General features: G+C 39.3%; 2 protein-coding genes across 4 annotated transcripts; both read left to right on the forward strand.

Annotated features, from left to right (window-relative positions):
• The first annotated feature begins 3253 nt into the window (after positions 1-3253).
• LOC145479241 (uncharacterized) lies at positions 3254-20987 on the forward strand. Of its 3 annotated transcripts, none has more exons than XR_014048406.1 (2): positions 3254-3467; positions 4631-4948. XR_014048406.1 is itself a non-coding variant. In XM_081457550.1 (2 exons), exon 2 carries the CDS (start codon positions 18329-18331, stop codon positions 19166-19168), a length of 840 nt encoding a protein of 279 aa, XP_081313676.1. In that variant the 5' UTR covers positions 3254-3467; positions 18312-18328; the 3' UTR covers positions 19169-20987. The 3 variants fall into 3 exon arrangements, 2 of the variants coding, with proteins under 2 accessions (XP_081313676.1, XP_081313677.1); XM_081457550.1 differs by lacking the exon at positions 4631-4948 and adding an exon at positions 18312-20987; XM_081457551.1 differs by lacking the exons at positions 3254-3467; positions 4631-4948 and adding exons at positions 5948-6476; positions 18381-20987.
• LOC145480128 (zinc finger MYM-type protein 1-like) lies at positions 10865-13231 on the forward strand. Its single transcript, XM_081458586.1, has 3 exons — positions 10865-10895; positions 11078-11455; positions 12744-13231. The coding sequence occupies exons 1-3, from the start codon at positions 10865-10867 to the stop codon at positions 13091-13093; spliced, it is 759 nt and encodes a 252-aa protein (XP_081314712.1). The 3' UTR covers positions 13094-13231.
• Positions 20988-22618: the final 1631 nt, after the last annotated feature.

Below are 22618 nucleotides of genomic sequence, written 5' to 3' on the forward strand. Positions count from 1 at the left end.
AGCTCCGGCGGCCCCAAGGGCCGCCAAGCGGAGCCCCATACTCATATAGGGAAGGAAAGGAAACCCATAAGTTGATTTTCTCATGGATATCATGGCTAGCGGTATTGTTCGCAGGCGCGTACGCACGACGACGACGACGACGACGAAGACGGAATCGCGCAACATGGCGGCCATACTCCAAATAATAGGTTGACAGAGACATGCAGCCTTGGTTTACCGTGTACTTCTTTGATATTGGACATCCATGTTACGATCAATTGACACCTGTCAAAACAAGGTATCCGCTGACCAGTATCACGTGACCATATCGTGGGCTCAAGTTTACAGCTCATCGAGGTCACGTGTTTTTGAAAGTTGACCGCTGACCAAGTGCTGGTTTTCGATTGGATCGCGGGCTCATCTCAGGTTAAGGGGGTATGGTACCCTAAAATATGGCAATGTTCATGAAAACGTCAATTTCTTGGAAATACAAGACTTAAGACCCTTGAGGACTTGTCAAAAACATTTTGAAACGATCTTGCCGAATTTCCTTCCAGATTAGTGTGAGATTTAAGGAAAGTACACACTAGTATAAGTTTTTTTCACGTGGCAACGGCCATAGCAACGACTGTTTACTATAAGAACGTGACCAAAAATATAGATTATTTTTAACTTATATGAACGAAACTATTTAGAAAAAACTTTTAAGACATGCACAACTCGATTGGTATAATTATTTGTGAAAAGCTTTGCCTCGAATTGCCATCACAGGCTCATTCATTTCCCTTATGACAAGGAATATTTCCCACAACTGCGGTAACTTTTTACAAAATAGAACAACCATTGCACCCCCTCCCCCGAGATCCAATCTGCACCCCCCCTATTTGTGGCTCGTTAAATGCTTAATACTTCGTGTAAGAAACTTAAAGTGCATTTTTCTCAAAAGTTTACTTTTGTACTGACTGACTTCGCGCCAACATTTCTACTTTGCAAGGTTTTCAAGTAGAATTTCTGAAACTTGGGCTAATCAAAGACCAGTAGTGTCGTGATGATACAAACCAAAAAAATCGTAACATTTTAAGGTCTGTCACGTGACATGAGATGATTTGTCCACTGGGTGTGGTAAAAAATAAGGTTATTTCCAAATAAAGCTGTAAAAAGCACTGAAAATAAGAGTTAACTGTCAAAACTTAGGTTCATATCACAGAACAAAACAGAAACTTACATGATATGCTTATTTGACAGTCAATTCTTGTTCTGTAAAAGAGCAGGAAGTGTTGGCGTCAATACCATAAAAGACTCTTCAAAGGGCTGTGGCTGGTTTCCATAGCGACCATTTTGAGTAAAACTCTAGAAATTTAATTTCTCTTCTTGAGTGCAATAGCACACAATTCATCTGTCTTCACCATATTAAAACAACTTTTTGGTCCATATTGAGGGTACCATACCACCTTAACTTGTTGAAAACAGCGTAGGATTGTTCGGAAGCCGGTTAACGCTAACCCAGGATTAAAAGTTAACTGAATAATAACTTTTTCTTCTATACAAATGCGTTTTGCTGCTTTGTTCTGTGTATATAGTGATTATTAAAACTCAAAACAGAAGGCCGAACAATATACAGAAAACCTCAAGGCAAAGTTACAAAACTCAAATCAAAATTCTACCTTTTCCTGGGCTAGCTTAATTTGGCTCTGAACAACCGGGCCCAGGAGCTACACTTTTAGGCTAGCCTAAATCTATATATCATCTTTCACACTGTGAAGATATCATTCCTTTTTCATAACATTTTTCTTTTGTCCCTTTAACTACACTTAAATTTGTTTATGTATGATCGAAACATCTTCGGATCTTCTTCTGTCGTCTTTGGCAATCTTCGGTAATCTTCGCAAAATGTTCGGAAAATGTTCGGAAAATGTTCGGAAGCGTTTGTCTGGCCATTTGAACAATTTTGAAAAATCTTCGGAAATCTTCAGAAAGCCGTCGGAAATCTTCGGAAAATCGTCAAAATCGTCGTGATTAGTATGTTTATGTAATAAACAGAATATTACATGCCCGCTTGTAGATACCAATTTTATCTTCTCGTGTTCAAGCTTTGTATCCACGTGCGGGCATGTAATATCCTCTATTTTAACTATTAACAACAGCCACATAACGTTTTTTCACCCCAGAGTTAGATGAGAAGAATAATTCAAAATGTTAGTTAATATTATATCAAAGAGGAAATCATAGAGATGCTGGCTACCTGAATATCGTCGCTTGGCAATCTTTCAAAATTTTGTTTCTGTCTTTCTCCTCACTTCGAGGCACTGAAGTGGTTTCATATTTCGTTCGGGTTGGCGCTTTTACTAGAAAAACGTTATCATCATCATCATCATTATTATTATTATTATTATTATTAACAATTATTCACCGAAGTGGAGGTAAATATCCACCACTTTCATCGACACTGTATACCACACAAGCTGAATAACTAGCGGACCAAGGAGTAACTTTATTTGTTTAAGAGTAACTATATTTGAAACGGGAAGCCATTTTGTTTTTCTTCGGCTGCTCGGAGGTGAATAGTACTTGGCTAATCATCTCCGAGTTAGCCAATCAGCGTGCGCGAAAAGTACTATTCACTTGTGTGGTATATACTAATTAACAAATGGTAAACGCCATAGCGTGCACTATTGAGTTATGGATGCACGCGGGAGGTTGCTAAGCACAAAAGAAGCGTAAGAGTTGCACGAGGCGATAGCCGAGTGCGACTCTAGCTTCTTGAGTGCTTAGCAAACCTCCCAAGTGCATCCATAACTCAATAGTGCACGCTATGGCGTTTACCGTTTGTTTTATAACATAACATTGAGACATTGGAACAACAGAAGTCCTTTTATTGAGCTACATCACAAAAAATGTTCGTGTAGTCTTAGATGACAAGAGAAAACAAGCGCGCGAAAATTCATTCATGACAACCGACTGCACACCAGTGACTCGATAAAGTTTCATCTTCAGACAACTTTGAAGATAGTTTCGCATTTCTGGCAGAAGGACGTCGGCCATTACTTTGGAAACAACGTCTGTCAAAAGATTTGCTTTGTAAGCATTAGCACACACGTCAGCAGCGTACACCCATGGGCAAATAGTAGACGCTAAATTAACCAATCAGAGCGCGCTTTCCTTTAGTTATGTTATAATTATTATTAGTGTATACCACACAAGTGAATAGTGCTTTCCGCCCTGTTGTAGATGGTCCCCGGGCGCCCGCGACGGCGCCCGCAATCTCGTTCCCTTGTCCAGCGGAACAAGGGTAACGAAGGCTCTGGGAACGAGATTGCGGCGCCCGCCAAAACGGAAGAGCATGCGCAGTCACTGTACCGCCAAAGACCGCCAAAACGATTTGCAGTCATAAGCACTGTTGTGCGGTTGTACCCGTGGTCTTGCGAGTTGTGTCATTCTCTGCTGTTTCTGGTTGCAGGGTGTCACCTTCATCGCTTATTTGTGTCCAGGTGAGTAGTAGAACTAGTAATTCTAAATCTTTTGTCAGCAATTCTTCAAATCGATTCAGAAATCTGCTTCACCTTTCAGTTGCTTATCGAACCACTCTTGTGCTCGCAGATTTCTCATGTTTCGTCAACAAGCTGATGTCGAACTGTTAATTTCAGCGCAGTTGTGGCTTTCATCGATACATTCTTAGCATGTTCCTGTCCTCTAGTAACATGAAATAAGGCGATGTTGAATGCGATCAATGGAGGTTTCTGTTGTTGTTTGAACGGACTGGGATGATTTCCAATCCGTACTGCGCAGTCTCAGCACCTTAATGTTTATAAACATTATGCGTTAGTCAATTCCAGCAGTACTCATCCCCCCCGGGCTAACCCCCAGGCATTACATGTTTTTCAAAAAATGGGCAAATTCCCTGGGGTGGGGACACATAAGCTGTCTAAATGCCCCGGGGTGGGGACAAAGAAAGAGGGCAAATGCCCCACCCCCACAATCGTTGCCTTCCAACACCTCTGCAGTTTTTTTATTAACAAGAAGATCTTTCAGATCTTATAACTGCACTTTTAAAATTTAACTGTTTTCTTAGCACTACAGTTGCAATGCAGTGCACATTCCAAAGCAGTCCTTGATGATTCATTCATTACTGTAGACACGTCATCACTTGATCAACACAAACTCTATTATTGCACTATCAGTCGCAGCGGTTGTGAAATTTCTGATGATGTAATGGTCTTAATCTGGAACTTTCCTCGGAAAATGTATGGGCATGAATGATATGAACGATATGATACCATTAAATTTAATTGTTTATTTTCCATGAGTAAAGAACTAGCAAAGTAGTCACACGAGTCACATAATTCAAGAATTACGTTAATTATCCACGGCTATCTTTAGTACGGTGGTTATTTCTCTACCAGTAATCCTTGCATGTTCTGGCACGTTCTTTGCTTGGCTTGCAAATATTTAATTTTCCTTCTGATCTCTGAACTCGCTGTGATGAAACAGCCAAAGAATTTACTTCATTTGCCTAAACCCACAAGAAATACTCGCAGAATTGCAAATAAATTAATGACCATTGCTTCTGGCGAAATACATGTAGGGGAGGTGGGGTGAGCACTTGCCTCACCACCCCTTGCTTCATCAATTTTTCTGCTCTCTCTCACTACAGTTGGTGTGTGGTGTGTGTGTGGCCAGAATGGAGAAAAGCAGAAAATGAAACTGTTCATACAGGAAGGATTGCTATGCAGGCTTAAGCTCTGTCCCAAATCCAAGGTAAATCACATAGTAGTTACGGGTATTCAATTTAAGGAAAAGGAACTTAAATGGATTTAAAAGCTATTCACTCATGGACCAGAATAAAATACAAATTGAATTTATTTGCACAGTTTGGTTATAAACAACATTCCAGCATGTGTGTGACTCATTACCACACACTTGTTGCCTGATAGGTCAAATCATGTCTTGTGAGGAGTTCAAGTTTCAGCAAATGTTAAGACATAGATAAACCCTGTTGAAGTATGATTCCCCCAATATTTCCAATATTTTTCTTTTTAGTTATTATTTTTCAATGTCAAATAAATTTTCTGTATTGACAATTTTGCAAGCTTAAAGAGTATTGGAAAATGTTAAAAAAAAAAAAATAAAAAATTTTACACTATACTTTAAAAGCTACTGTTCATGTAATTCTCTTTACTCTCCAACATATCTAGGGCAAAAATGGTTTACAGCAAAAGTGCTGTCCCCTTCTCCATTTTTGGTTTTTAAATCTTTAGGCGAATATTTTATTTGAAGGGATTGTCTTTCCCAGGAGATAACTTATACATTTACATTTGTATTTTCATTGCACAAGCATGATGAAAGCAAACATCATTACATATAAAGAGCAAGTCATTATTTTCTCAGTGTAAAAGCTAGGAACCCTGTTTTACAGTATAATTTAACTGATCAAAATTACCACAACTGACACACTAACTATGCACACATCAATGCACAAATTTTGCAGATAATTTATAGGCGTACATACTACCGTGAAATAACCTATGATCTGGCATTCTTTTTTCTCCTTCCCCTGTTTGCCAAACAAAAAAATGCCCGATTGCAAGGTAACTGTGAAACTCCAAGAAATGGAGGCATGAGAAAACTGAACCACAAACAGCAATAGCAATACATTGTAGTTTTGAGGTTTGCTTGCATGTCCTGAACTTTGTTGTGATTCATCAGTACACAATTTACCTGTCAGAATCAAATTAAGGGTTTGCAGTTTTTTGACTTGCATAGTAAAATTAATCCTGGTGCATAAGTACTGCTGTGACTGTTTAACTCACGTTGTTCCTGTTTAGCTAGTTCCTTTCTCATTTCTTTTCATGCTTATAGTTCATTTTCTCAGTGACAAAAACTCCAGAAAACTTTTCAATATCTTGTTTTTTTTTTTTGTATTTCAGAAAATCTGCCAAGCCACGTGAATACTAAATCCAACAGATGTACATCAAGTTTGAAAAGACATCTGAAAGTTGACAGTGGCAACAAACACTACAAATGCACACAGTGTAAGAAACGTTTTAACTGCTCATCAACTTTGAAAAGACACCTAATGATTCACAGTGGTGAGAAACCCTACAAATGCACTCAGTGTAAGAAATGTTTTAACCAATCATCGAATTTGAAAAGACACCTAAGGATTCACAGTGGTGAGAAACCCTACAAATGTACTCAGTGTAAGAAATGTTTTAACTGCTCATCCTATTTGAAAACACACCTAAGGATTCACAGTGGTGAGAAACCCTATAAATGCACTCAATGTAAGAAATGTTTTAACTGCTCGTCGGATTTGAAAAGACGCCTAAGGATTCACAGTGGTGAGAAACCCTACAAATGTACTCAATGTAAGAAATGTTTTAACTGCTCATCAACTTTGAAAACACACCTAAGGATTCACAGTGGTGAGAAACCCTACAAATGCGACCGATGCCGTAAGCGCTTCAAGTATAATAAGACTTTAAAAAGACACAGATTCAGTGAATGTTCTCCTGAAGACAGAGAAAATTTTACCTGTTGGATGTGTGGAGAGTACTGTCATGATGTATGTGGGATTCTCTTTCACATGTCTGAACATGGTATGCGGAAATCTTGATACTTAGGAAAATTGGGGTATACTCCTGTTTGAGAAAAAATGTCAAATAGGAATTTATATGATTAATGATCATGAGTTGTAACATTCACAGTGGGCCAGTACCTTACAGATTTTTATTAGCTATTATCTAAATCAATTACACGACTGGTTTGAGAATTCTTAAAATCCCAGAGTACATTAGTTTTTATGCATTGTTAGTTCCTGTTTATCTTGTGATTAATCTTTCTATTGTTCTATTTTATTATTGAAATTAAATGTACATTTTGCTTTAATAGGCTTTTTTCCCCTTGACACTCAGTCAGTCAGTCACAAAGCATTTTAACTGTCTTGGTAGTTGGAAAGTTAGGATATAAGATTAGTTATTCATTAACATTAGAGTCCAGCGCAGACGCTTATTGAGCTTGTCATGGCGTGATGAAGAGATTCCTGTTGCGTGTTAAAATATTACTGTTGGTACAAAGGTAAGGAAGTCGTCACTTTGTAGTAGTTGATATTGCAATTATTTGGCTGTTTCGGTAAGTTTTCAAGACTAGTGTTGTATTACATTGTGACTGCTCAAACCAAGCCACATGGGCCAAATAGCTATTTTCAACTTTGTTCTCTTGGGCAGAGTTAATTATGCAATCAAAACGTTAATTGAGAACAAAGGCTGGCGATATCTTTTTTTGTAAATGAACCACTGACCTTGAAGAATATAAACAAGAAGTTGTTGATCTCTCAGGAAACTATATCCTGTTTCATTAGTTTTGATCTTATTTTTTTGAAACAGTTTTAGACTTTGTCTGCTAATGAAATGTTACAAATAAGAGTTTCACATGCAAAATTCGCACAAGGGAAACAAAACACCCAAGTGAGATAGAATCCTAAGGTTGTGGACCAATGAAAAATCAACACAATTTGTCTGTATAAAAATTACATTATCGTCGTCAAACCATCAGTCATATAATCAACAACAAGTTTATTGATCAGAATTAATTAGTCGATCTGACATACACTTATATATATTACCACTATCATTTAGGATAAATACTAACGAATCATCAAATGAGCAAGTTTTCCAAGAGGTTCGCAACTTCTTGCAATTTTGTTGGGTTTTAAACTTTGTTGTCGAACTGTATTGTTTGCATTCTTCGATTTCATTGGTTCGTTTACACAAAAAGACACCATCCTTTGCTTTTGCTGATGTTCCAAGTGCCCTGGTTGTTTTCATTGATATTGAATTATGTTGCATTGAATACTTTGTATTAACCAGGGCTTAATAACTTTTGGTTTATTACAGAAGTTATGTTTCAGCTGCCAGACACAAACGGATATATCATGTTTGATTCACATGTATCTTTGTAATAATTAAAGGACCAGAGAAGGCAGGTTAACATTCTGGCTACTGGCTTGTTTCGTTTTCTTCAGTTTCCTTGGGTGAAACTTGCGACTGACTTCCCGTGGTCACACTGCCTTCTCTTAGGTATGGTTTGTAACATTCAAAGTCTCCGAGCGAGAGCAAAGCAACCTTACTCGTCCCCAGGACGTTATTGTAGAAAGGACTTAGCTAGTCGTCAAGTTAAAAATTATTTCCTTAGAAAAAAGCATCTCATCGCTTAACCAGAGATAAAAGTTTTTTGTTGAAATTCGTTCAACTCTTATAGTGAGCGCACTTGAAGGGTTTAAGGGCTGTAACTGTTGAAATAATTTTATCTTTAGTCGTAGGGGGATTTGGAGTGTCACCACCCAATCAAAATCGACATTTTCAACGGCTAATAATCACTGCTCCATCGTGATTGATTGATCGGACCACGAACAAAGTCATTTTCTTTACTTTCAAATTCGTGATGTCATTTGGTGAAATTCTCGGTTGGCTCTGGTTGAAGTCTTTACACAGAAAAACATAACATTCTTATCAGGCGTTAATTCAAGGGCTGGTGTTTAAAAACAATGTGAAGGCCTGGACACGGGGTGCAACAGTTCGGGCAATTTTTGCGCAACATTTTTTCCCCTCAATCCCTGGCATTGTTCCGCACAATATTGCAGAAGTAGAACTAGATTCTACTAGTACAAGTGTAGTTGCAAGTCTTGTTTTCGCCTTCAATATTGCAGGCAGCAGTTTCAGTGGGGACACGATGTAATGAAGTCATTAGGGATAATATTGGGCACAATGCTGCACCGTGTGTCTGGGCCTTCATTATATAATCGTGATGTTTGTGAATGCCATCTGTCACGTGATATCGGGAAAACAAGTGCAAAAACGTTACTAACTGACTCGTCTCCAGGAAAGGCGAGCAACTATTAGAACGTGAAAAAGATAGCCTGCGTAGCTTGGCGGTTTAAGCAATTTTTTAAAGCAATTTAAGCGCGAGCGCATAAAGCGGCGAAGGCGCTAAAACGAGCGGCGAAGCCGAGAGGAACTCTCCCAGGTTCGCGGTTCATTTACGCGGCTTCGCCGCATTCTTAGCGCGCACAAATTGCTAAACCGCCAAGCTACGCAGGCTACGAAAAAGGTATAACGTGTCGGAAATTGAAATTAATTGTACTGTTGACATTTTAAACTTTTAAGTAAAAAGAACAAAAGGTAGTGATGTCACTGACGATGTGATAATCTGTAAAATTGCTTTTATAGGGTAATAGGTGAAATTACTAGTAACTTGAAAAGTCTGGTGTCACAAGCATTCGAGGCGTGAACATGTCTAGTACACCGATCGTTGCTAATCACAAAGGGTGGGTTGAGTTCTGAGTATCTTGACGTTTATATCCTCTGGGAAAAAACTAGCATGTGTCACAGCCTTCCTCCCCAAACTTTAGTGGAGGGCGGCTGTGATACAGGCTTGAAAAACGCGCTCTAGAAATTTAACGTTCAAGAAGTAAAAAGTTGCTTACACCACATTCGTCTTACGAGCCTTCAACATGTTTTCTGAATTTTGAAAACAGTATTTCGAGGGTGCTCAGGGATTAGGTGTTTCCAAAACTGCACTTTGTTTTTTTACAATGTGACATTTTAACATGAACAACAGACAATGACCCAAGATTTTTCTCTCGACAATCTTCAATCCGGCAATATCCATTTCAAGCGTCACGAACTATCTCGGTAGTTGTAACCTTTGAAGAGGCTACGGCTGGAAGGGTCTGGCCGCGACTGGTTGGGGCATCGGAAGGGGAGATGACAATACAATAATGAATTTATATAGCGCTCACTTCCAGAGCTCAATGGCGCTTTATATATCAGGGCTGAAAAGTTCAGTACCAAAAGTTATAACAAGTATTAGTAGAATTCTACTAGTATACCAATGCAAATGCTGTAATCTGATTGGCTGAGCCATTGAACACTATCAGCCATTAGTGTGCAGTAGCTCGAAGTCGTCTACGAAATGGCGACATTTTTTTCGTTTTTCCAAGGTTTTGGAGGAAAATTTTGATGCAAATGGATAATTAAATTCCTGAGAAGTCAAAATGAAGGACATTTTCGGTGTCTTGACATTTAAAAATGCTGAAATTGTTAAAAAACTGATGCGCGCGCACACAACTTCAATTTTTAATGACAATTCAATCCGAGCGACCTTTTTCAAGCGCAAAGTTTACTACGCCATAAAATAATTGGAAACCGTTATTTGAAGTAAATTTTAGTAAGAATTCTACTAAAACAATTAGACACTTCGCTCTCGATTTCTATGAGGTGAAAGTTGATTCGGCCTTCAACCTCATCAACTATCACCCCATAGAAATCTCGAGCTCATAATCTAATTGTTAATTAGTGATAATGTTTCCTTGCAATTGTGGACCTTATTCCAGACTATTATATAGACTCTATATATAGCTCCCTGACGTTTTTAGTTTTTTAGTTACAGTAAAAACCCACATATAAGAACCCAGTGATTTAAGAACCTACAGGCTGAAATTTGGCATTGAAATACTCAGAAATATAAAAAACCTGTTCAGCCTTGCAAAGAAAAATCGGTTCTTCTGCAAAAAAATCACTCCAATTTTGATGGTCTAAATTCTGGATTTTAATTGTGTGGAAAACTTTTGACTAAGAGTTAATGTGTCTATTTGTTTAATTTACAGTTCTCCGGATTTTCACTAGAAATATGTTTTCCATAAAGCTACAGTGCAATATAGACCACTTAAAATCTAAATATCTGATAAAATAAAATATAGAAATGTATTGGCAAACAGTTTTGTCGTTGAAAATGCAAGTTCTAAGCCACTATGTATGAATAAATTTATTAACTACTGCTAAAATGCAGTAAATAATGTGTTGTTGCTCTGAAAAAAGTTACCGAAACAATGGCTGAATTATTTAAGTCCCTGGAGGATGGTAGGATTCACTAGTTTTATACGACAGCATGCATTCAAAAAAAAAAAAAACGGAAATACGTGCATGGGTCCCAAAAAATATAGAAATACGTGGGTACCAAAAACCTTGTGAAGTCAACAAGGCCGAAACCGGAAATGATAGTAAGCCGGAAGCAACGCGAAATATTGAGCCTCGTTTTTGAGTTCGAAAATGGCTTAAGAAGAATACCCACTTTTCATTAATTGCCGACGAAACAACTTCTCTGGGTCGTCAAGCGTTGTCAATTTGTCTCCGCCTGCTTGACCTCATTGCTGACCCATCCAGCACAATAAAGCGCGAGGTTCTGAGAGACATTTGTGATCTAACAAGAACGACTGTTTCTGCTATTGCTACTGCAATCAGAAACAGCTTACAGAAGCATGCAATTGACATTAGAAATTGCCTTGGTCAAGCATATGACACAACTGCGTCAATGAGTTCATATAAAAAGGGGGTTCAAGCTGAGCTAGCTAAGGACGCACCTGATGCAGAGTATCAAGGTTGCTGCCTTCATTCGATCAACCTTGTTATATGCCATGCTTGCAAAAATTCAATTTAGAACATGATGGATTCTTGCTATGAATTGTTCAGTTTTTGAGACAACTCACGAAAGCGACAGAAATTCTTAACGACCGTTGTTTTGCCCATTTAATAATTCAGTCAATAATTAATCCCGAGAGAATTAAGAAACATTTATGTACGCCCTTTGGTGTGTGAGTTTGATAATTGTGCAACCAACATGTACACGAACAGGAGAAGAGCAAACTAGAATTTTTTACTTTTGTCAATATAAAGTACAAAGATTAAAACTCTTCCATTTCCTGTATCGACGCTCGGGGCCCGTTTCTCGAAAGCCCCGGAAACTTTTCGGGCCCGCAAAGCTATTTTTAGTTAACCGGTAATTAAAGTCAAAGAGGTGTATACGCCTGAAACTTCTTGTATGAAGGAAACCTCTGTTCATGTTAAGAATATGTGCATAAAACAGCGCTGAAGTCATAAGGTTTGAGATTTTGCTATGACTTTCCGAGTGCAAAAACTTTTCGGGACCTTTAAGAAACGGGCCCCTGGTCGTCTTCTTCTTCACCTTTGACCACGAGTGCAAATCAACCGTAATTAACGCCCTTTCCCCAGAGAAAAAGAAGTGCAAGCTGAAAGATTTGTGCAAGACGAGGTGGATCGAGAGGCACTGCACATTTGAAACAATTTTTGATTTGTACGAATACATTGTCATCTCACTTAATGAAATATGCGTACCCACAAATGATGACTGACGTCCAGTTTTATCCAAACAACGAAGAATGGAGCTGGGATGCCAAAACTAAGACGGTGGCAAATGGACTGCGACACAGCATGATAAGCTTTGGACATATTTTCAGCTTTGTTTGTGTTAAAGAGATGCTGGAGCCGATGCGACCACTCGTCACCGCTCTGCAAGGAAGGCCTGTCGAGGTATACTTCGGTTTCCAGAAAATTGAAGAAATTATCAAGTCCTATACAGAGATACGCAATGCGATTGACGCGTGGTTTAATTTCAACGCATGTACCAGAAAGCTCTTAGTCTATCAGAACTGGTAGGAGGGTCTGAAGAACGTCCACGTGTTTGCAGTAGACCGGCAAAGAAATCGAGAAAACTACCCAGCAGAGTCAGCTGAATAGTACTGGAAACGAATGGTGGCAATATCTTTCTTTGACGTAATCTATTCAGTACTCAAAAGTCGCTTCAGCGAGGAAAAGAGGGCACATTATGAGCTCTGTGATCTTATTCCTCAAGTAATCACTTCTATGTCTGAAGAGGCCTCAGTAGAACTTGCGCAAGTACTGCATGAGAAGTGGGGCTATTGCCGTCATTTTTCGAAAGTGAACTGTTTCGATGGATGAACCACTGGAAGCGACAGGAAGCATCGGATTATGAATCCATCTCGGTCTCCTCACTATTAGCGAAACACGCAGACAACATCTTCTTTCCAAACGGGAGCGCTGAGGCAGAAAGGTCATTTTCTTGTATTCGGAGGATCCATACTTGGCTTCGGAACACAATCATGACCAGCGAACATCTCTCAGATTTGGCCGTCATCGCCATGCATGCAAATGCAGTTACCATCGATAGATGTGTGGTTTGTGAGAAATTTGTGGCGCTGCACTCTAGACGAATGACGGCGTCTACACTTTTGGCCGACTAGGTCAGTAAAGTATTTTTAATAGCTTCTACTTCTTTTATTTCGTGTCGTTTCAAGAGTTTGTTACAGTCTCCAATCTATCCTTCCTAAATCGCCAAATTTGGGGAAAACGTCGGACAACTTATAATATATTAACGTATAGTTTGGCGGCCGATTGTATCAACCACCCCCCATTAAAAAATCTTGGATCCGCGCCATCGCGCTTTGGGGTGATCTGGATCAGATCGGGTGATCCAGTCACTCGGATCATGGTATATCGAAGGAAAGACGAATCCACTCTGGTCACGGATTCATCGGCTCCTTTAATGCACCACGATCAGCATGATCTTGGATGATTGGTCAACTTTATCCTAGCCTGCAGAACAGGCAGATTAAATGGGCAGTGAGGTAAACGCGATACACAAGCCCGAAGAACTAGAGCACTTCGTGCTCCTGGTTGGTCGCGCCCCGAGCTCGTGTGTCACGCTCCGCTAATCCGCCTGTTCAGCAGGCGACTTGATCCCGAACCATCACCCCAAAGGATTTCGCCCTGGGCGCCCGCTCGGCCCGCCAAAACGAGAGATCATGCGCAGTCATTGCAGTGTTGTTCGTTCTTTCCCCGGGTTGTATCATTCTTTGATGTGTCTCGTTTTGTGGTTGCAGGGTGTCCCTTCCATCGCTTATTTGTGCCCAGGTAAGCAGTTGAACTAGTAATTTTAGACCTTTTCGCAGCAGTGCTTTAAATCGATTTAGAAATGTGTTTCACCTTTCAGGTACTTGTCGAATCGCTCTTGTGCTCGCTGAATGCTCATGTTTCGTCAACAAGCTGATATCGAACTATTTATTTCAGGGAAGTTGCGGCTTTTATCGATACATTCTTAGCTTGTTCCTGTCCTATAGTAACATGAAATAATGCGCCGTTGAATGCGATTAATGGAGGTTTGGACAACATAACTCAAAGGCTCGATTTCCTCCGCTCTCTCGGGTCTGGACTTCAGGATTAAAGGTCCGGTAATACGGGCAACATTCTGCTTCAACTTGTCTGGCAACATTGTTGCATTGCAAGTTGAAAGACATTGTTGCGCGTATTATCACGTTTGTGGCCAACTTGTCTCGCAGCAAAATACAATGTTGCAAGTTGAGGTAACATGTTGCACAAAGTAGACTCGAGTTCTACTTTCTGCAACAAATTTTAGTTTTGCTACTCGTATTACCACTGAAGCTACAACTTGTCTCGCAACAAATTTGAATTTCAACACCTGTGATTGCCTGTCGCGAAACGCGGCAAATGAAAAACAAGAAGGCGAACGGTGAAGGCGAGCCTGAATTCAAAGTAGACCAGTAACTCTCGGAAAGTCATAACTTTGTCCTTCACAAAGACCTCGAGGGCTACCATAGTCTTTGTGACACCTTGTTTGTCCCTTCAAAACAAGCAGGAAAAAAGGCAAAAGGCCTGGAAGAACAGTCGCAAAAATACCACTTTTCGCCTAGCTACCTGAAACGACACTGAGCTTCATACTGAGAGAACTTCACTGGCACGGAAAATTAAGAAGAAAATGACGGCCAGAAGTCGAAGTGGAACTTCATCGAAATGCTAAATTTTATTAAAGAAGGCACCATCTTTATTTACACATGATTAAGCAATTATACCTGTAGAATTCTGCAGACTTGCAACACTGTATTTTGCTGCGAGACAAGTTTGTCACAAACGTGGTAATACACGCAACAATGTGTTTCAACTCGCAATGCAACAATGTTGCGAGACAAGTTGAAGGAAAATGTTGCCCGTATTACCAGACCTTAAGGACAGAGAATCAGTTTTATATTGCATGAAGGTGCAACTTCCAGCTTCCACCAAAGTGTACAATTTTCCCATATGAACAGTCCAGCCCGGGTGACTGGGTTGAAACTTTATTGACAACATAGCTTCACTTTTGCAACATAGCAGCTAAAATGGCATAATTTCTAAGTTCTTGTATGTATTTCCACCTCAGAAGTCAGCAAATTACCTTTGTCAGTAAAGCTATGAGAGTCCAAAAAGCTAACACAGTCGTGAACAATACAAGTTTATGTTCCACCATTTGGTTTTGTTTCTTGAAATTCATCCCACTCCACAGGGCTTAAATATCCTGTATGAAACAGACCAGAAAATTTGTCACGGTAACCAAGCCAGCATGGTTACTGGACTTATATGGAGAGGTCCTTAGCAGGTTTAAGTTCCAACCTGCGTAAACTGGAAAACGGTAGGGTGGCAAAGAACCCGAGGAAGAAGGGGAAGGAAGCTCCTCCTGTCTCCCATGCTCCCCTCCTTCTATCCCTGCTCTCACCCTCCCTCTGCCTCTCCCCCAGTTTGAAGGCTCTATTATAATCTGGCGGTTTTTGCCAAGTTTGACTGAATGCCTGATTGCGGGTACATTCACATTTATCTGGTGGTTTACATTTGAGAAAATATCACACAGTTGCAGGAATTCATAAATTTAGCTTGTGGCATGTAAATTAAATTACTACATGTAGCAAGGAAGCCAAAAATAAAGTTATTTGCAGGCCTCTCATAAAACCTAAAAAACTGCTGCTTTTTTTCGGTTCTAAAAATGCTTCTCACTGCTGCTACAAATTATTCTCTGCCTCTTGCAAATTTTCGGGGAATGCTGTTATCAAAGTGGGTTCAATATGTTTGATTAAGTTGTAACACTCTGATTCGGTTCATTAAGTTATATACATCCTGCCTTTGAACAAGAAATAACTGTTTGGGTCTCAAGAAGAGTCAATGAATGAGATTTAAACAGACTGTTAGTTTCACTCCGGTAGGATTTTAAGTAAACCTCTGTAGATGTAGATTGTAATATTACTACTGGTAACAGTTATTTTGTTTGCCCTTAAAAGATTAACTTAATGATCTGGAACAATCATATTGATCTCACTGTCCATGGCTTCGTCATTGTTCTATCTTGAGTATAAGGGCATAGAATTTGACTGGGTCTTCTTGCCTCACCTGACTGAAAGATCATCATAGTTATGAACACAACTTTGGGAGTTGTGAAAATAAAGCCTGAAAAATATTCATGCAGACTTCAAATGGATTTTAACCCATGATATGTTTTAGGCTGAATTTCAAATGACTTCTAGCTTGGAGAGGTAATGAAAAGGTATCAAAACCTTGTAAAACTTTATGATTGTTTTACAATAACGGTTTTTTATTTTGAAAAATCATATTTATCTCAAGAGTAACTGGCACATTCACAACTAGTTGGTGATGATTTTCTCTGGTTACTGTTGCTCACGGAGAACACTGCCTTAAAAGGAATTATTTTATTCAACATATTTCGCCAGTGCCTCTTCGATTTTATTACACTACAACTGGTTTCCCCTGTATCTGCAGTTGCTCACAAGCAGAACTAACACTTTATTTTGACTATGGACTTTGGCTTTCTAAGGAGGGAAAAGACACAAATGGTGAACACTTTGACCTTTTTTGTACATTTTTTTAGTGAATATAGAATGAGACTCTTTTTATTCCCGTCAAAACATTAATTTCTGTACTGTACTGTAATGTAATGTACTCTACTATGCTGTGCTGTGCTGTGCTGTGCTGTGCTGTGCTGTGCTGTGCTGTGCTGTGCTGTGCTGTGCTGTGCTGTGCTGTGCTGCACTGCACTGAGCTCTCCCACACTTAGTGTTTTTTCTCCATGTTTCTGGCCACATGCAAATTGGAGTGAGAGCAAAAAAATCAATGAACTTAGGAGCAGTGGGGTGAGCACTTGCCCCACCACCCCTTGCTTCATCAATTTTTCTGCCCTCTCTCACTACAATTTGTGTGGGGCCAGAATGAAGAAATGCTGAAAAAGCTGTTCATATACTAACAGGAACGATTGCTATGCAGGCTTAAATATCTGCCCGAATCCAAGGTAAGTCACACAGTAATTACTGGTATTCAATTTAAGGGAGAGGAACTTAAACGGATTTTAAAAGCTATTTACTGAGGGACTAGAATAAATACAAATTGAATTTATTTGCACAGTTTGTTTGTAAACAACATTCCAGCATGTTTGTGACTGATTACCACACACTTGTTTCCTGATAGGTCAAATCATGTCTTGTGAGAAGTTCAAGTTTCAGCAAATTTTAAGACATAGATAAACCCTGGTGAAGTATGGTTCCACCAATATTCCGAAACTTCGAAACTCCTTGGACATAAGGTAAAACGGCGGTGGATTTAAATTCCGCGACAGGCTCTCTTCTTGGGGTTGTTCGTGCCTTTGTGATCTTCTGTACAAAAGAGGAGGGGTATCCGTTAGAATCAAGTACAGATGACAGATGTTTCTTCTCTCCAGCGATTACCGATGATTTGGTCACGAGACGTTTAGCCCGGTCGTACAGACACTTCACAATACCGCGCTTTACTGACTGAACAATAGGAGGATCGAAATGCACCAATCACAGCCGACCTTTTTGATATAAATGATACCGTGCAATCAGTCGACCTTATCGCCTGAAGAAGACTAGCAGTAAGCAGTCGAAACGTCGCGATCTACATCTCAAGTGACTACATTGTGAGACAAACGATAATACACTTTATTATTACATTAATTTTGTATTTTTATTCCGCAAGCATGATGAAAGCAAACAATCATCATTGCATAACAGCAAGTCATTATTTTCTCTCTGAAAGAAACCCTGTTTACAGTATGATTTGACTGATCAAAAGAACCAAAACTGGCAGACATCAAAGCACAAATTCTGCAGATAATTTATAGGTGGACCTACTACAGTGAAATAACCAGTGATCAGGCATTCTTTTTTTCTCCTTCCCCTTATTTACCCCCCCCCCCCCCCCGCCAAAAAAAAACACACCTGATTGGAGGATCAAATGCCGAAAACAAGGAGACCATAAATGCTTATGGAATGATAGTTTGAAGCTAGGAAAAAGCAAATTAGGCGTGAGAAAACTAAACCACAAACAGCAACAGCAGTTTGTGAATTTTTAGGCTTGCTCGTGTGTCATGAACTTTATTTTGATTGGTGAGTACGCATTAAACTTGTCAGAATCAAATCAAGGGTTTGTGGTTTTTTTTTCTTGCATAGTCAAAATTGATCGTAGTGCATTAGTTCTGCTGTGACTGTCTAACTCATGTTGTTCCTGTTTAGCTAGTTGCTAATTTCTGATTTCTTTTGATGCTTATAGTTCATTTTGTCAGTGACAAAAACTCCAGAAAACTTTTCAATGTCTTTTTTTGTATTTCAGAAAATCTCCCAAGCCACATGGATACTAAATCCAACAGATGTACATCAAGTTTGAAAAGACATATTAAAGTTCACAGTGGCAACAAACACTACAAATGCACTAAGTGTAAGAAATGTTTTAACTACTCATCGCATTTGAAAAGACACCTGAGGATTCACATTGGTGAGAAACCCTACAAATGTACTCAGTGTAAGAAATGTTTTAACCGCTCATCGAATTTGAAAACACACCTGAGGATTCACAGTGGTGAGAAACCCTACAAATGTACTCAGTGTAAGAAATGTTTTAACCGCTCATCGAATTTGAAAACACACCTGAGGATTCACAGTGGTGGGAAACCCTACAAATGCACTCAGTGTAAGAAATGTTTTATCCAATTATCGCATTTGAGAACACACATAAGGATTCACACTGGTGAGAAACCCTACAAATGCACTCAGTGTAAGAAATGTTTTAACCGCTCATCGAATTTGAAAACACACCTGAGGATTCACACTGGTGAGAAACCCTACAAATGCACTCAGTGTAAGAAATCCTTTAACCAATCATCAACTTTGAAAACACACCTGAGGATTCACAGTGGCGAGAAACCCTACAAATGCACTCAGTGTAAGAAATGTTTTAACCAAGCATCAATCTTGAAACAACATATGAGGGTTCATAGTGGTGAAAAACCCTTCAAATGCGACCAATGCCGTAAATGCTTCAAGTATGATAAGACGTTGAAGAGACACAGATGCAGTGAATGTTCTCCTGAAGACAGAGAAAATTTTACCTGCTGGATGTGTGGAGAGTACTGTCATAATGTATGCGGGATTCTCTTTCACATGTCAGAACATGGTATGCGGAAATCTTGATACTCAGGAAAGTTGGGGTATACTCCTGTTTGAAAAAAAAAAATGTCAAATAGGAATTTAGAAGATTATTGATCATGACTTGTAGCATTCACAGTGTACCAGTACCTTGCCAGAATTTTATTAGCTATTATCTAAATCAATTACACGACTGGTTTGAGAATTCTTAAAATCCCAGACTACCTTAGTTTTATGTATTGTTAGTTCCTGTTTATCTTGTTTTTAATCTTTCTATTATTCTATTTTGTTATTGAAAGTAAATGTACATTTTGATTTAATAGGCTTTTTTTCCCCTTGACACTCAGTTAGTCAGTCACATAGCATATGAACTGGCTTGGTAGTTGGAAAGTTGGGATATTAGATCAGTTAAATTAACATTAGCCTCCAGCGCAGACGCTTACTGGGCTCGTCATGGCGTGATGAAGAGATTCCTGTTGCGCGTGAAAATATTACTGTAGGTACAAAGTTAAGGAAGACGTCACTTTGTAGTGGTTGATATTGCAATTATTTGGCTGCTTCGGTAAGTTTTCAAGACTAGTGTTTTATTACGTTGACTACTCGAACCAAGCCACATGGGCCAAATAGCTGTTTTCAACTTTGTTCACTTGGGCAGAGTTAATTATGCAAGCAGAACGTTAATTAAGAACAAAGGCTGGCGATATCTTTTTTTTGTAACTGAACCGCTGACCTTGAAGAATATAAACATGAAGTTGTTGATCTCTCAGGAAACTATGTCATGTTTTTATTCATTAGTTTTGATCTTATTTTTTGAAACAGTTTTAGACTTTGTCGGCCAATAAAATGTTACAGGTAAGAGTTTCACATGCAAAATTCCCCCAAAGGAAACAAAACACCCAAGTGAGATAGAATCCAAAGGGTGTGGACCGATGAACAATCAACGCAATTTGCACATATAAAAATTATCTTATCGTCGTGAAACCAGCAGTCATATAATCAACAACAAGTTTATTGATCAGAATTAATTATTCGATCTGAGACATACACTTATATATATTACCATTGTCATTTAGGATCAAACCTAACGAATAATCGAATGAGCAAGTTTTCCAAGAGGTGCGCAACTTTGTTGGGTTTCAAACTATTTGTCGAACTGTATTGTTTGCATTCTTCGATTTAATTGGTTCGTTTACGCAAAAAGACACCATCCTTTGTTCTTGCTGATGTTCCAAATGCCCTGGTTGTTTTCATTGGTATTGAGTTATGTTGCATTGAACAATTTGTATTAACCAGGACTTAATAACTTTTGGTTAATTAAAGAAGTTGTGTTTCAGCTGCCAGACACAAACGGCTGTATCATGTTTGATTCACATGTCTCTTTGTAATAATTAAAGGACCAGAGAAGGCAGGTTAACATTCTGGCTACTGGCTTGTTTCGTTTTCTTCTTTCCTTGGGTGAAACGTGCGACTGACTTCCCGTGGTCACACTGCCTTCTCTTAGGGATGGTTTGTAACATTCAAAGCCTCCAAGCGAGAGCAAAGCAACCTCACTCGTCCCCAGGACGTTATTGCAGAAAGGACTTAGCTAGTCGTCAAGTTTAAAATTATTTCCGTAGAAAAAAGCATCTCATCGCTTGACCGGAGATAAAAGTTTTTGTTGAAATTCGCTCAGCTCTTATAGTGAGCGCAGCAGGCCACACTCTAAGGGTTAAAGTTCTGCAACTGTTGAAATGATTTTATTTTTTGTCGCTGTGGGATTTCGAATGTGATTGCCACCCAATCAAAATCGACATTTCTAACGGCTAACAATCCTTCTGCTCCAGTGTGATTGGTTGGTCGGACCACGAAGAAAATAATTTTTTTAGTTTCAAATCGCGCTGTCATTTGTTGAAAATTTTCGGCTGGCTCTGAGTAAAGTCGCTACACAGAAAAACGTAACATTGTTTAATATGAAGGCCCGGACACGGGATGCAACATTTGGGTAATGTTTTGCGCAACATTTTTTCTTCCTCAATTCCTGGAATTTTTATGCACAATATTGAAGAAGTAGAACTAGATTCTACTACTGCAGTGTAGTTGTAAGTCTTGTTTTCGCTTTCAACATTGCAGGCAGCAGTTTCAGTGGGGACACGATGTAATGAGGTCATTAGGGATAGTATTGGGCACAATGTTGCACCGTGTGTCTGGGCCTTCATTCTATAATCGTGATGTTTGTGAATGCCATCTGTCACGTGATATCGGAAAAACAAGTGCAAAAACTACACTAATTGACTCGTCTCCAGGAAAGGCGAGCAACTATTAGAACGTGAAAAAGGTAGCCTGCGTAGCTTGGCGGTTTAAGCAATTTTTTAAAGCAATTTGAGCGCGAGCGCATAAAGCGGCGAAGGCGCGAAAACGAGCGGCGAAGCCGAGAGGAACTCTCCCAGGTTCCCGGTTCATTTACGCGGCCTCGCCGCTTTCTTAGCGCGCACAAATTGCTAAACCGCGCAAGCTACAGAGGCTGTGAAAAAGATAAAACGTGTTGGGGAATGAAATTAATTGTACTATCGACGCGATGATATTCTGTAAAATTGCTTTCATAGGGTAATCGGTGAAATTACTAGTAACTTGAAAAGTCTGGTGTCACAAGCATTCGAGGCTTGAACATGTCTAGTGCACCGATCGTTGCTAATCACAAAGGGTGGGTTGAGTTATGATTATCTTGACTTTTAAATCCTCTGGGAGAACGGTGGGATGTGTCACAGCCGTGCTCCCGTATAAAGAGAAAATAAGCGAAGTTTCCTTTCGTGGAGGGCGGCTGACACAGGCTACAAAAACGCGCTCTAGAAATTAAACGTTCAAGTAGTAAAAAGTTCCTTTCACCACATTCATCTTACCAGCCTTGAACATATTTTCTCAATTTTCAAAACAGTATTTCGAGGGTGCTTAGGGGTTAGATGTTTCCAAGACTGCACTTTGTCTTTTGACGATGTAATATTTTAACATGAACAACATAATGACGCAAGATCTTTCTCTCGACAATCTTCAATCCGGCAATATCCATTTGAAGCGTTACGAACTATCTCGTTAGTTGTAGTTGTAGCCTTTGAAGAGGCTACGGCTGGAAGGGTCTGACGGCGGCTGGGTTGGGGCATCAGAGGGGGAAATGTCAATACCATACATGAATTTATATAGCGCTCCTTTCCAGAGCTCAATGGCGCTTTATGTATCAGGGCTGAAAAGTTCAGTACCAAAAGTTGTAACAAATATTAGTAACAATGTTTCCTTGCAATTGTGGACCTTATTCCAGACTATTATATATACTCTATATATAGCTCCCTGAAGTTTTTAGCGTTTTAGTTACAGTAAAAATCCGCATATAAGAACCTAGTGACTTAAGAACCTACAGGCTGAAATTTGGCATTGAAATACTCGGAAATATAAAAAACCTGTTCAGCCTTGCAAAGAAAAATAGGTTCTTATGCAAAAAAATCACTCCAATTTTGATGGTCTAAA

The sequence above is a fragment of the Orbicella franksi genome, chromosome 2 (assembly GCF_964199315.1).
Source record: "Orbicella franksi chromosome 2, jaOrbFran1.1, whole genome shotgun sequence".
Lineage (NCBI taxonomy): Eukaryota > Metazoa > Cnidaria > Anthozoa > Scleractinia > Merulinidae > Orbicella > Orbicella franksi.

What these genes read in the sequence shown, in the direction of transcription:
- LOC145479241 (XM_081457551.1), top strand. Translation starts at nt 6,053, where the DNA reads ATGATTCACAGTGGTGAGAAACCCTACAAATGCACTCAGTGTAAGAAA. An exon ending in TTTAAAAAGACACAGATTCA is followed by an intron (nt 6,477 to 18,380) that starts GTGAATGTTCTC and finishes GACATATTAAAG; the next exon opens with TTCACAGTGGCAACAAACAC.
- LOC145480128 (XM_081458586.1), top strand. Translation starts at nt 10,865, where the DNA reads ATGGCTGAATTATTTAAGTCCCTGGAGGATG. An exon ending in ATTTAAGTCCCTGGAGGATG is followed by an intron (nt 10,896 to 11,077) that starts GTAGGATTCACT and finishes CTCGTTTTTGAG; the next exon opens with TTCGAAAATGGCTTAAGAAG. An exon ending in CCTTGTTATATGCCATGCTT is followed by an intron (nt 11,456 to 12,743) that starts GCAAAAATTCAA and finishes CTGCATGAGAAG; the next exon opens with TGGGGCTATTGCCGTCATTT.